The sequence below is a fragment of the Argiope bruennichi genome, chromosome 3 (genome assembly GCF_947563725.1).
Source record: "Argiope bruennichi chromosome 3, qqArgBrue1.1, whole genome shotgun sequence".
Taxonomy (NCBI): Eukaryota; Metazoa; Arthropoda; class Arachnida; order Araneae; family Araneidae; genus Argiope; species Argiope bruennichi.
In genome coordinates, this window is record NC_079153.1 from 58,077,596 (window position 1) to 58,091,392 (window position 13,797).

A 13,797-nucleotide genomic window follows, 5' to 3' on the forward strand; every position below is an offset into this window, starting at 1 on the left:
TGAAACAAATTCTTGAACAGGAAGACCTAATGGTGAAATCTTGAAAATAACATTAAGTAATACGCATAATGTTTTAAAAATTGTTTGCAATATTGAAACTGTTGAGCTATTTATTACACAATGGGAACAATTACGTAAGTGAATTTTTCGTCAGAAAGTTTTTTCGAAAATCTCATGTCTTAAGAAATTATACAGTTCCACTTGCCAATACTTTAAAATAATGATGATAATTATATTTCATTTCAAATTAAAGTTCAAAGATGAAAGTCACTGAGTATTACGCAACCTGAAGAAATGGTAACTTTGTTGTGTTTTGTGACGTCTCGTGCTTTATAATTTGCTTTTGAAAAATCCCGAATGAATAGTAAAGGAAAATTGTAATTGATTAAATGCTATTTATCTAAAATCAAGACAAACTAAAGCGGTTAGATAATTAAAAGATAGGAAAAACAATGTGTCCCACCGAAAACCAGGAAAGTCTTCCACAAAATGGTCGAAGAGAAGAAACTCTCTACAAGGTCATGGTTTTAATATGACTAAAGCCGCACAACCGGCGAGGCTCTTTTAAGAAGCGAGTTCTCACAGAAGGCCACTTTCTTAATGACCTTCACTCCTTCAATCTGCTATTTCGGATTTCACAGAGTTTCTCTAACTGCTCTTGGGCATCATCGTTTGAAGACTCGCGGAATGAATTGCCTCTGAAGAAAATTTCTCTGTATCTTTTCGCTCTTACTTTCTTTTTGGAAACTGACACCATAACCATGGTGCGTTGTGTCCTGATATTTGCCGCTGTGTGCTCGGTGCTTTTGTTGTGGGCTGATGTCCAGACATCTGCAGCAAAATTGAACAGGTCACTCTCTGGAAGTGCCATCTTTCCAGATTACCCACCAACTTATCTGGACTCAGATGAGGTGGAAATAGACAATGGAGAACTTAAAACTTTTGCAGCAGTGGAGTCAAAAATGAAGAATCTGATAGACGATGTTATTAAGAAAGTTTTGCCGTTTGTGATCAGATCTAGTGCCGATATCCGCCTGTCAGGGAGATGTATGGCAAGCATCTTCAAGATGGTGATTGGAATGCAAAAACTGCAAGAGTGGGCAATAAGAAGTAAGTAAAAATTCAAAAGATTGATTCACTTCTTAACGGTTTTCAATTATTTATAATGCTATCTCGAATTCATACTAAAATCAAAATGGGATTTTCAATTATTTTTCTGAAAACTTTTACAAAATATTAATTTATGAGTATATCAAAAGTTTTCCGCTTTTTGTTTTTTTAAATTCTTAAATTAATATTTTTAAATTTTACTCATATCTAAAATTCTGTGTACATTAATATGTGAAAATTATTTTAATAAAATAAAAATATACTTATCGTTTTTTATACAATTTCTTTAGTATTTTAAATAAACAGTTAAATTCTGTCAAAAAAACACTGTTTGGAAGAATCATATTAATTATTACAATAACGATTATACTTAAAGATAACACTTGCCATTTCAACAGTAATAATATCATAATGAATTAAAATAAATTCAAAAGAAATAATATCGTAGATACTTTTAATGAACGGACAAATAAAAATATCATTAAATTTACAAATACAAAATTACATTTAAACATTTACTAAGAATTTTTTTTTTTTTAATTTTTAATAAAGAAAGTTTTGAAAAAAAAACACCTTAAATTTATTCTTATTTAGTCTAATCGTAACTTTTAAAGGCGAAAAATTTATTTTGATGTATTTTAAATATCATTTTTATAGATCTATTAAAGTTATTTAAATCTTAAGCAATAACAAAACAATGGTCAAGTTTCCTGTCAATTAAATAAGTATAAAGGAACCAACAAGCAAAATTTTATAAATTTAAAAAAAAAGTTATAGTTTCTCATTAAAAATGAAAAAGAAAAAAAGAAATAATTTATAAATTTTGTATCCTTTCAAGATGAAATAATTTAATAATGATTTCAAACTTATTTCAATATAAGAACCTGTTAGAATTGCAAAAGTTCTAATGTGAAAGAATTATTTTTCTTTTTATCGATCAATATAGTAATGTTTGTTTTAGTAATTCTAATAATGTTCTAAAAATTACATGATATGTATCAATACTACTGAACTTAACCCTGTTGGTAAAAGTGAGCCAACATCATTGTAACAGTATCATCGCGATAATATCCGGCATTTAGAAAATCGAATAAAATCGCGGAGATATAAAATATCCTGTTCTAATATAGAAGAGAAAGCATATTATTGGGAGTACTTTCAGGGAAAATTTCATTTTCATTCTACTATTTTGGGTAACGCAATATCAGACGAACCGGAGCCTATCGCTTTTTAATGATTCTTTTTTTTTTTTTTTTATACTTTCGCGAAAACATTCGAGGGATGTTTATGCCTGTCACACTCAAGACAAACTGGTTTTGAAACAGTTTCAAGTGGTGTGACTGAGTTACTAATGTCAAGTATAAGTTTTTGCAGGTGGTTTGAAGTTCCATAAAATCGGGGAAATAAAATTGTGAAGATATTGCTTTAAAGTTGCATACTTCCTATTTAATTAAAACACGGTGGAGAGAATTTACATCTTTAAAATCATGTCAAAATGTTCTATATGGGCTTATTTAAAGATTCGTTTTCTTTTCTATAGTTGTAAAGTTTTCTTTTTAATCTTTTTTATGTAAAAATGCTTTGTTAATTTATAAAAATATTTTTTTTTATTTATTAAAACTTTTACATTTAATGAAAGTAGATAAATAAAATTGATTATTTTAAAAATATGTTAAAATGTTTGTGTTCTTTTTTATTTAATTATATCTCTTTTAATGAGTTGCATATCTATTTTCCTTTAAAAGTTTTTATATGTTTTATTTAATGCTACAATATAAAAAAATTATGAAAGGAAGCATGATAAAAAATAAATTTTAGTCTTGAGTGTGCTATCTTTTTTTATTTTATATCATACCTTTTTATTATAAAATAGAACTCCTATATTTATCCATTGAAGGAATTAATGATAAAAATACTGTATGTTAACAAAAAAGTAAAAAAAAATGTAATGTAGTCTTTTTTTAAAAAAAAGCAAAGCCTTCATTCTACTAACTGCTGCAAACTAAAACTGCAGAAAAAAGAAAAAAATATATAAAACTTTTTTTCATAAATTGTCTTATTATGAAAAACATTGTAGTAACAAAACATTTTCTCATCTTGCCATCTTGTTTCAGATCCTTCGTACAAAATAACCACTTTAAAAAATTTTACTTAAAACATTTCGATAAATTTCGTGAATTATTTTTTAAAAACTTATTTTAACTATTTTTGAAACGAACTTATTTCGATATATTGTTAATAAGCATTTAATTTCCACATTAATATTAGTATGAAGGTCCCAGTAAAATTTTTCAGACTTAAAAGAGGATTTTTCATCTAATAAGAAACAACAAGCAAGAAGAAAAACACGCGGCTTTACATGAATTCATAGTCAAATAGTTATATTATAAATAATTTAGATTTTCTTGTTAAAACTTTGTTTATAAAAATTTTTTGGGCTAAACTAAAACGTCAAAATACCTGTTTTCTAGTATGCCAAATGGAAACATAGGTATCTGAATTTAAAAAAAACCTCAAGAAATATTTTAATTAGAAATTCAAGAAGAGGAAACCACACAATATATAAAACGTCGATATTTCTAAGTGCACATTAAATGTGGCAGCTTAGCATTTTCGTATTAAAACAAACCTCCGACTTCCATTTCCAGTATTCAAGTTGAATTAGAATTTTTTGATGCATCGCTCTGCTTTCAGTGGTCTTTCTAACTAACGGATATTGTCGTAATTTATTAAAAATACGCTTTTAGATTGTAATACCTGAAGTGATTATTAGAAAACATTCCATAAAATGTATTTTTTCAGCTACTCAGGGCTTTACAGGAATAATCATAAAGACAATTATCGTAGTACGGAGCATAGCTTCATTCCATTCTGAGTTCTAATCAGGCACCAAGGAAGATGACTTCGATTTGTCTAAAACTGCGCGATAAATACATGATATTTGGCTTGTATTTAATTATTCAGAAAACAATTATTTATTCGCGCAGCTTGGTTTTAAAATTTGTCATATTTTGAATTAGTTTTACCGTCGCATTTCGATTGACAATGGATCTCTTCTGAATTCTTCAAAATCTTCTTTCATCCTTCACCTTCTACCGATAAATTGTAGTATTCTTACACAGGATTTTGATGTTTCTATAATAATGTTATAAATATACCACAGATTATCTTTTTTGTATATTATTATCCAGGGAACAATAATTTGTTTTCTGTAACGTTCTTTCAAAATTTGTTATTTCTTGAATTTGTCTTACCGACACATTTCTATTGATTATTGACATTTTCTAAATTTTACGATATCCTCTTTCTTTATTCGCACATCATTATCCTCAGAGAATTAGCTCTACCAATAACTGCACACTATCAAAATATTCATTCTTATTACGACGTAGAGTCTTGCAACCCTATAATTGTATCTTCCGTCTTGCAACTCTACAATTTTACCTTAAGCCTTGCAACTCTACTATTGTATCTTCCGTCTTGCCGATTTATATTTGTATCTTCCGTCTTGCAAATATACAATTGTATCTTCCGTCTCGCAATCTACAATTGTATCTTAAGTCTTGCAGCTCTACGATTGTATCTTTCGTCTTGCAGCTCTACGATTGTATCTTTCGTCTTGCAAATTTACATTTTTATCTTCCGTTCTTGCAAATCTACAATTGTATCTTCCGTCTTGCAATTTTACAATTGTATCTTAAGTCTTGCAGCTCTACTATTGTATTTTCCATCTTGCAAATCTACATTTGTATCTTCCGTCTTGCAAATCTACAATTGTATCTTCCGTCTAGCAATTTTACAATTGTATCTTCCGTCTTGTAACTCTATAATTGTATCTCTCCCAAATTCATGCAAATGAGTATACTTTGGTCTATATTTCCTTCAAAACAGCCAATATACGTTTAGCAATAATTTTGTAACTTTTCATGGCATCATTACAAAATGCAAATGAATGGAACAGTGAAATCTGTTTCAGATTAGATGGGGAGGGGGGAATCTCAATGTCAAAAACGAATCGTCTATTTCCATTTTTTTCGATTGCGAATAAAAGTATTTTTAATAAAACAGATGAAATTATAAATTATGGAGGCATAAGTTAATTCTATTGTAACATCGTAATATAATGCAAAAAAAATCATTTGGCCATTAATGAAATAATCAACATTGAAGAGAAGTAGCAATCATTCAAAGAAGCATTAAATTTCCTTTATTATGAACATTTTCAAGGGGCATATGATGACTTTCATGACTAGGTTAATGTCTAAAGATAGAATTATAAAAGATCTTATTCCATGATGAAAAGTGGCTCATTGTAGAATTTTGCTGTTCTAGAGAGTACTCATTTTAGTATTACACTCTTCTAGAGGGTGTCCTCTCTTTCAATAAACTGGCCAATTTAATTAAACATTTCGACATATTTTTAGCATGTTAATGATTTAATTCATCAACTTTGTGGAAATGTGTTTGTTTTTATTTAACTATTATGACTACAGGCAACAAAAATCTGCATTTCTGCATAATATTATTGAAAAAAAGATTTCGTGCTTTAAAAAATTAACTATGCAACATAATGAGACAAATAAGAACCTGACCAATTACACTTGATTAATTGTTAATATTATCTTAATATTTTACAATGATTAAAATTTGAATCAATTTTTTTACAAATTTATCTACTTGGCATCTAGGAACACATTTTTTTTTAATTGACTTGCTTGCGAACTTTTTCAGACTAGTAGTCTTAGGCAACTGTCTATTCGGAAATTAGGCACTGATAATGAATTTGAAAATTGTACGTTTCACCATCGAACGTTAAATCGCAAAAAGAGAATGTCAAATTTATTAGAGTAATTCAAAATTTGGGCTATCTATAATTTTGAATATTTTTGAGCAGACTTTTGAAGCTCATTGGTTACAACTTGTCGTATTGAATAAGTGATGGTAACTAAATTTAAACAAGTCTGGAAAAAAAAAAACAAATTTTGTTATATGCATTACAAGATAGTTTTATGAGATTATTAGTATGGTTTAGTCAGTTTCTTTTTTTTCAACCACAGATTCGCACTATTCTGAAAGGATTTATGATTTTTGTTTTTTTTATCGATCTTTTCTCAAATCATAAAATCACAAGAAAAAAAACGAAAAGTTCACAGGAGTTTCTACTTTGGAACAAACTTTCGCATAATATAATATAAACTAATTTTAAACTATAAAGCCGATATGGCTCACAATGAAATTCTTTACTTCTTAATTACATTCATTACGTTTCATTACAGCTATATATAAATTCGGAATCAAATATTACTGAAAATTTGGTGATGATTAATGTCATATTTAACCGCAAGCAATATATTATTACTTATTTTCGAATGGCATTAATGTTACTTTTCTATTTTCTTATTAATTTTGATCAATTTCAAAGTGGTTGATCAGCTTCGCATTTGGCGGGGATAAAAATTCAGGGAAATGTTTTGTGACGAAGCAAAAGTCCTTGAATAGTACAAAAACCATTCTCGGGCTTTCATAGTAATTACTTTATTCCCTGGGGAGATATTTTTAAGAGTAATATTTCTAGGAAGAGGATGTGAATACACGTGCTTCAGTAGGAAAAGAATTAAAAGAAAGAAACTTTTAATTTCATGTCATAATTTTTTTTCAGACACTTAAAATTGTCAAAAGTTGAACGATTTTTTTTTGTATAAAATTTTGGTGCTGAATGCATAATTTAAAAATAACAATTTTTCTTTATTTGAAAAGGTTAAACATGGATTGTAGCTTAGTAAAAATTCCATTATGAATGCCACTCCTTAGTTTCGTTTTCCTCAGTTAAAGATTTTACAACGCCGATTATAAGTTTTTTTTAAGCTTTCTGATAGTTATAAGATTTTTTATAAGCTTTCTGATAGTTATAAGATTTTTTATAAGCCTTTAACAAATATTTTGTGATTTGGAGATTATTGTAATACTTATTATCGATGTTCGTTGTAAAGAAAAGCTACTTTGGATAACATTTTAATTATCTTCTTTTTTTATCGATTTATTCTTTGATTAAATGCATTAATCAAAAAATAAATGTAAAGAGATCAGATTTCTTATTATTTCCCAAATGGGACACTCCAAAATCCAGAAGCATAGTGAAAAATATTGTATTTAAAGAGTAGAATATATAGGAAAAAAATAAATAAGGAAAGAAAAGGAAAATCCAAAATTTTAGGAAAAATAAATATTGAGGGAAAAAACTGTAAAAAGAGATTATGAAACATTAAAAAAAAAAAAATTCGTTTTTGCGTTTATTTTAGATTGATTCATCAATAATAATTGAATATTCCGGTGGCCAAATTATAAATATAGAAAAAAATTTGAAAAGAAAATTTTTTTCTAGTGAACTCTATTGGTTATATCGCGTTATATTTGTTCACATTAACTATTTGTTCTTAAAAATCGCAAAAATATTGGACAATTTACTATGAATAGGGTCATATTTTGGATTTTGTTTCAAACTGTCAAAATTGGGATTAATTCTATCGATCTATGAAATACGTATTATCGGAAATCTTTTAACCCGTTGACTGCCATATCATTCACAGTTACGTGACAATGTAGAATTTGTAGTAGAATTTGATGTGAGTAGAAAAAGCCTATGTTTTGTTTATATCTTCTTGTTTTAATAGTTCTTAATGATTCTTTTTTTAATAGCCCTAATTCTGAACACGTGAATTATCTCATAATACCATCTAATTAGATATTTCCTTCTCTGTTACAATAAAGAGAGAACAAATAAATAAGCATTTTATTGGATAGTCGTTAATACAACGTTAATACACATATTTTATTTCTACTTACTTTAAATTTCAATTCTTCTTATGAATTAAAACATATTTAAGATATAAAAATGCACAAATCAAAAGAATAGCGCGATAAACTGGCATTGTCGGAAAAATTAAATAAAATTATCCATGCAAAATAAACTGTGATAAATTTAATAGGCGAGCTTCTTTGTCTAAAAGCGCATTTCCTGAAAAACAACTTTTTTATTTAAATAAATCTAAACTCTTCCGTTATAGATAATAAGGACTATGTGTAGATAAATTCGCCGTCAGTTTACGTATTGTTTAAAATTCTCAGAGTATTGTGATAAAAAAACTGCATATAATAATCAGTAATTATAAAACAAAAATTAAATGTCCTCAAAAACCAGATTCTAGATGAAAACACTCTTATCGAAAAATGTCATTAAATAAAAAGAAAATTCTTTAAGTAATAAACAAGGACATTTTTTTTTATCATATAAAGGTTTGACATTCCGCATAAGAGTTTAAGCCTAAACTTGAAAGAATACTGATGCGTTATTATTTAAAAATTCTATTCCATGTTATTTCAAATTTTGCTGCTACTGAAGTAAAATAAAAATTTCAGAATTTCAAAAATAACTTCACAAATTCAGAGATTAGGATTCATAACTTCACAAATTCAGAAATTCTGATGTAAAATTGAATTATCATAAGTATAAACATTTGATTTTGCCGAAAATCAACCGAATGCAAAAATTTGATGATTGTCAAGTTTGTGTTCTAGAATCAACCGCACTCTCAGTCACTTTCCGGCTACAGTCACTTTCGTAATCTAACCGCAGTTCAAAATTCTGATCCTTGGTTAAAAATAACCTTCGTGTATCTTCAGAACTGGTTTTATTAACGAAACGTAAGATTTCCTAAGAATGCGATGTCACTATAATTATATGTTTTGCTGTATTTATGTTACAGTGATTTGATATAATTCAGCTTCGATTGTGTTCATCATATCTGTATATATGTTAAACCACCTTTTTTAGAACTAAAAGCAAGAAATATTCTTATTTAAAAGCATTTCCCGTCAACTCTTTTTCAGCAATGTCTTTAAATTAATAAATATATTTAATATTAAAGATATAAAACAGAAGGAAGGTAAATGAAAAGAAAATTATAAAATGAGTTAAAAGAACTTTTTGTAAGAATGTTTTCGTTAAATAAGAATAATAAGAATTTTTGATAAATAGTCCAAATTCTGCCGAAAATTTAATCCGACGTAGAGCAAAAAACATTGCAATATTACGATGGTGATTTTACAAGGTAGTATTATATTGAACAATAACATAAAAGTATTATACAAAACACTTTGTGCTACTAAATATAAGAAACAATGTAATTTTAGTTGAGAATTTTTTTAAAAAATAAATCCTAAATTATATGGTATATTTTCCATTTTCTTTATTAAATTTACATATATGGTTTGAATTAAATTATTGCTACTGTTTAATCATCTATCTTTTACCGTAAATTTATTTATTTTCCTAAAGCACAAATCCAGACGACAGTCCTTGTTCATCTAATTTCAATCCATATTTTTAATTTCTAAAAGTCGGCTATAAATTCTCATTATGTAATTGCTCTTTAAAAAATACAGATAAAATAATTAATTCTTATACTGTGTTATTGAAATCATAATAATTAGGAACATAAAATGAAGAGCACTAAAATTTATATTTTAATACAAAAAGAATATTAGCATATAATATTTATTTTCTATTTTTCTTACATAAATATATTTTAATTATTTTCACAAGAAAAAGGTAATTTCAATTATACTATTAAAGTTTACCGCATATGAAATTGTAAGTTTTTCCTATTTTTATGACCAATTTTAGCTCAGGCAATATTTACTTTTGACTCGCAACTTTTACTACATTTGGATATTTACTTTTGAATAATACAAATACTTTCACTTTCAGAGGAAAAGTTTTTCAAATTTTTTTTATTTGACCACGTTGAATATCTTTCAACCAAACAAACCATTACAAAACCATTAAGAAAACTCTCTGTGATACTTTCAGTTTCAAATTAGAAAAGTATACAGCAGCTTAATAAATAATAATAATAATAATAATTTTATCATATCTTAGGTATGCATTATTGACATACACAATCTTAGAATAAATAGGAAATTATTTAAATTCTTCTTATTTTAAAATTTTTTTAATTAAATTATTTTTTGAATCATTTGATGTTTCTTTTTAAGATTAAAAAAAGTTTTTAATGGTATATTGTTTAACATGTATAGCACAACAATTTATATAATCATATTTTTAATTCTTGAAAAAAAAAGTTTAAGGCTTAGTTATATTTTGTTAAAAAAATCAATATCTAAATTTATAAAAATATTAAAATTTATTCTGACGATTGCAATCGATAAAAAACAGGCGATAAAAATCGTCTGAATTTATTATTAATTCTTGTAACAGCGAACGTGTAATTAGGCGTATATTTTAGTGTCTACAAAATTTTTGGAAAATATGATAAAAGAATGGAATGGTAGAATAATTTTAGGAAAATGTAGCAAAAGAAAATTATTTAAAACACAAAAGTTCAGTAGCAACAAAAACTGAAAGCATGTTTTTTTGCATTGCTTTGTCATCTGTTGACTATCTGCGTGTTACGACTTGAAACTTCCAGAATGCTCTTTAATTCTAAAAGCCACGAGGTATCGTAAAAAAGTAATAAAAGCTTACATAATGGATATTCTGAATCATGGAAAACTCCAATGAGATTATGTTTTGAGGTTTACAAAAGAGATTGCATGAGAACCACAATAAAGTAAGCTTTCATTAAGGAAAAATGTCTTAAATACAGATGCTTAATAGACCTGATAATAAAATTTCCATTTTTGTTTTATAGAAGTTTTTTTTTAAATATTAGTTGATATTTTTTCATCATGAAAAAAGAAGCTTTTAAAAGCGAAATAAAACGCAGGGAATGCAAAATATCTTAGCATTATAAATATTACTTTTGTCTTAAAGAAGAGCACTATTCGCTAATGTTTGATATCTACCTATTAGAATGTTCTTAAAAATTCTATATATTACAGGGTTTTCAAAGAAATTAAATGAAACTTTTAATAATAAGGAATATGTTGTATAGGGACAACGTGTCATTTCTGATAAATAGTAATTTTTGAGTTCAGATCAAAATCAACAGAAACGATTATTACATATATTGTACTAAAATTATTAAGAATACTTTTTAAATGCTTTATTACATAAAAAGTTTTTATAAGTTTGTAATATTTAAGATATGTTTTGTCATATATTTATTATGTAAATCACAAATAGGAAAATAATGTTCCAATAATATTTATAGTAATATGCTTCTATGCAATTGTATATACGAAATTAGGCTTATTTCGAATATTGAACAAAATGTATCAACTCTGAGAATTTCAAAATATACATTTTTTTCACTATACTACGAAGCTAAACATAAAATTGCACAATTATACATAAAAATAGAGAAGAGAGAGAATAAAAATTCCAGTTATCTCAAGAAGAACATTACAGTTATAGAGAAGAATATTTCAACTTATCTCCAAAAACCGATTTTTTTCATTGGAGCAATTGAAACATATGCAAAAATTATATATACTTATTTTAACTACCTAAATATTTTAATTCTTTATTGTCTAATTAGATGATACATTTCATTTCTTGGGAGTATTGCCCGATTGATTCAATTAAATTGCACAGAACACGTAAGGTGTTTGTGGATTAAATGTATCTAATTTTAAAGTCTTTACATGATTTAATTTAATTAAAAAATTAAGAAGCGATAATTCGGCGTCCGTAAGAATACACGAGCACGACTGTTAAGGGATTAAGAGTTAAATTTCATTAAATTTTTTACATCATAATTATCATATGAAATAATTACTTATACCAAAATAGTGAATTAAAATCATATAGTTTCTCTCTTTAAATGCAAAATAACACAATTTCAAGAGAGAGAAAACAAATATAGAATTAAGTTTCCAAGAAGTTTGAACAGAATCAGAATTCAATAGTCCAAACTTTCTTTCCTTAAGCTATTGAAATGTAGAATCTTTTAAAATTAGAAAATTGGACAAGGTTTTAATTATTCTATTCCTTGATAAATTGCAAAAAATATATATAACTTTTTTAATCTTTTAAATTTTGATATTTTTAAAATAGTATAAATTTATATCTTTAAACTTAAATAAGTTTTATAAATATTAGAAACCGAATTTACTAAAGCTGAAGTAAATCTTATGTACCTAATAACTAAAGTCTTGATTACATTTTTAAAATTCCAACTTAAGTGAAATTATCTGATGACAAATTATGAAGTCAAGAAATAATTGTATGTTCAATAACATAAACAACATTGTATTTTGGGAAAATTACATTTTTACCTCAAGATGACTTTCAATACATCATTGTTCTACATCATTATGATCTTCCTGGTATGATTAATCATAATTTGCAGATTGTAAAATTTTTGACGTAAAAGTGACGTTTCTGATTGCAAAAAAATAAAAACAATGAAATCAATTAATATTTTTGTAAACAATCAACTTATTTTTAGAAAGAATAAACTCCAGAGGTCATTCAAGTGAACTCATGATCAGGTAATTCAAATGAAGAAGACAATTTCTTCTTTCAAGGTTAAATATCAGCAAATCGTTACTGGAACTTTATTGTTTTTCAATCATGCAGATATTAAACATGTTTATTGTAACGAATATCGAATTGAAATAGAAAATATTGAATTTACATTCATTCCTAATTATGTAATAATTAATTATCAAAACATTCCAAAATTGATTCATTTCTATGTCACTAAGATCGAATCCATTTAGCAGAGTCATCGAAATGTTTAGGCAGATTATTTATGGAATCAGCCAAAAAGTTAGCAAGTCTTAAAGATAAATAACTTTATTATTTTTCGATTCACGCAGTAAATATTCTATTATAATTTTCTTCATAATTAAAGTTAGGAGCATGATTTACATTCATAATGATTCAATAAATAATTATTCTTATTAATACCAAAGGAATAATATTAATATCACAGAAAATTATTCACTTTCATTTGTGCCCACGAAATTAAATATCTGCTTAGTGAATCTGCAATTTATGAATGATTTCATTCTTTCTATTAAGGTCTATGTGCGAACAATTCTTTCAAAAGGCCCAAATGAATGATATTGCAAATTTTAACTAAAAATTAAACCTACCTGTATCCTATTTCTTATACTCTTAATGACGCATTTTGTGAAGTTTCACTATTTAGTGAAGTGAGACCAGTATATGCATCTTAGACTCTTCCATTGACCGATTGGCATATGGTGTAGTCGTAAAGATATTTTCTGATTACAAAAAATATTACAAAAATATTGAAAATAATACCATAAAATTTTTATAATAGAATAGTCGTGTTCTTAATTTTTTTAGTCCATCAGATAGAGGAGCTAACGCAAAAAAAGGGACTTTACATTCAACTGTTATTAAAATGGCGCCGACAAGGAAAAAAAACTCAATATTTCTTCTGTACCATGAATATATTAGTATAAGGGCTAAAAAAAGACAAAGTATTTTTAATGCCAAATGAAGATATTAATACACTTATTATTATACACTTATAATATTGGGACAGCCGGAATGGTGAATAATAGGTGACAAAAATATCACCTTGCAATCTTTGACATGTCCAAGATGCTCATTATTAGGTGCGTAAGCTGTTTGATAAAAACTGTATAAAAGGCTTTACAATTTATCGAAACAATCATATCTGAAATGATAATAAGTTATTTTGCAATAATTTTTTGTAATTTGGAAAAGACTTTGCGACCGCACTGCAT

General features: G+C 26.6%; 1 protein-coding gene across 1 annotated transcript in view; it reads left to right on the forward strand.

Annotated features, from left to right (window-relative positions):
• Positions 1-534: 534 nt before the first annotated feature.
• LOC129963195 (nose resistant to fluoxetine protein 6-like) overlaps positions 535-13,797 on the forward strand; it is an 87,320-nt gene continuing 74,057 nt past the window's right edge. Inside the window, exon 1 of the mRNA XM_056077368.1 lies at positions 535-1,110. Coding sequence (XP_055933343.1) covers positions 762-1,110 — 349 coding nt within the window. The 5' untranslated portion in view covers positions 535-761. The remainder of the gene's footprint in view (positions 1,111-13,797) is intronic.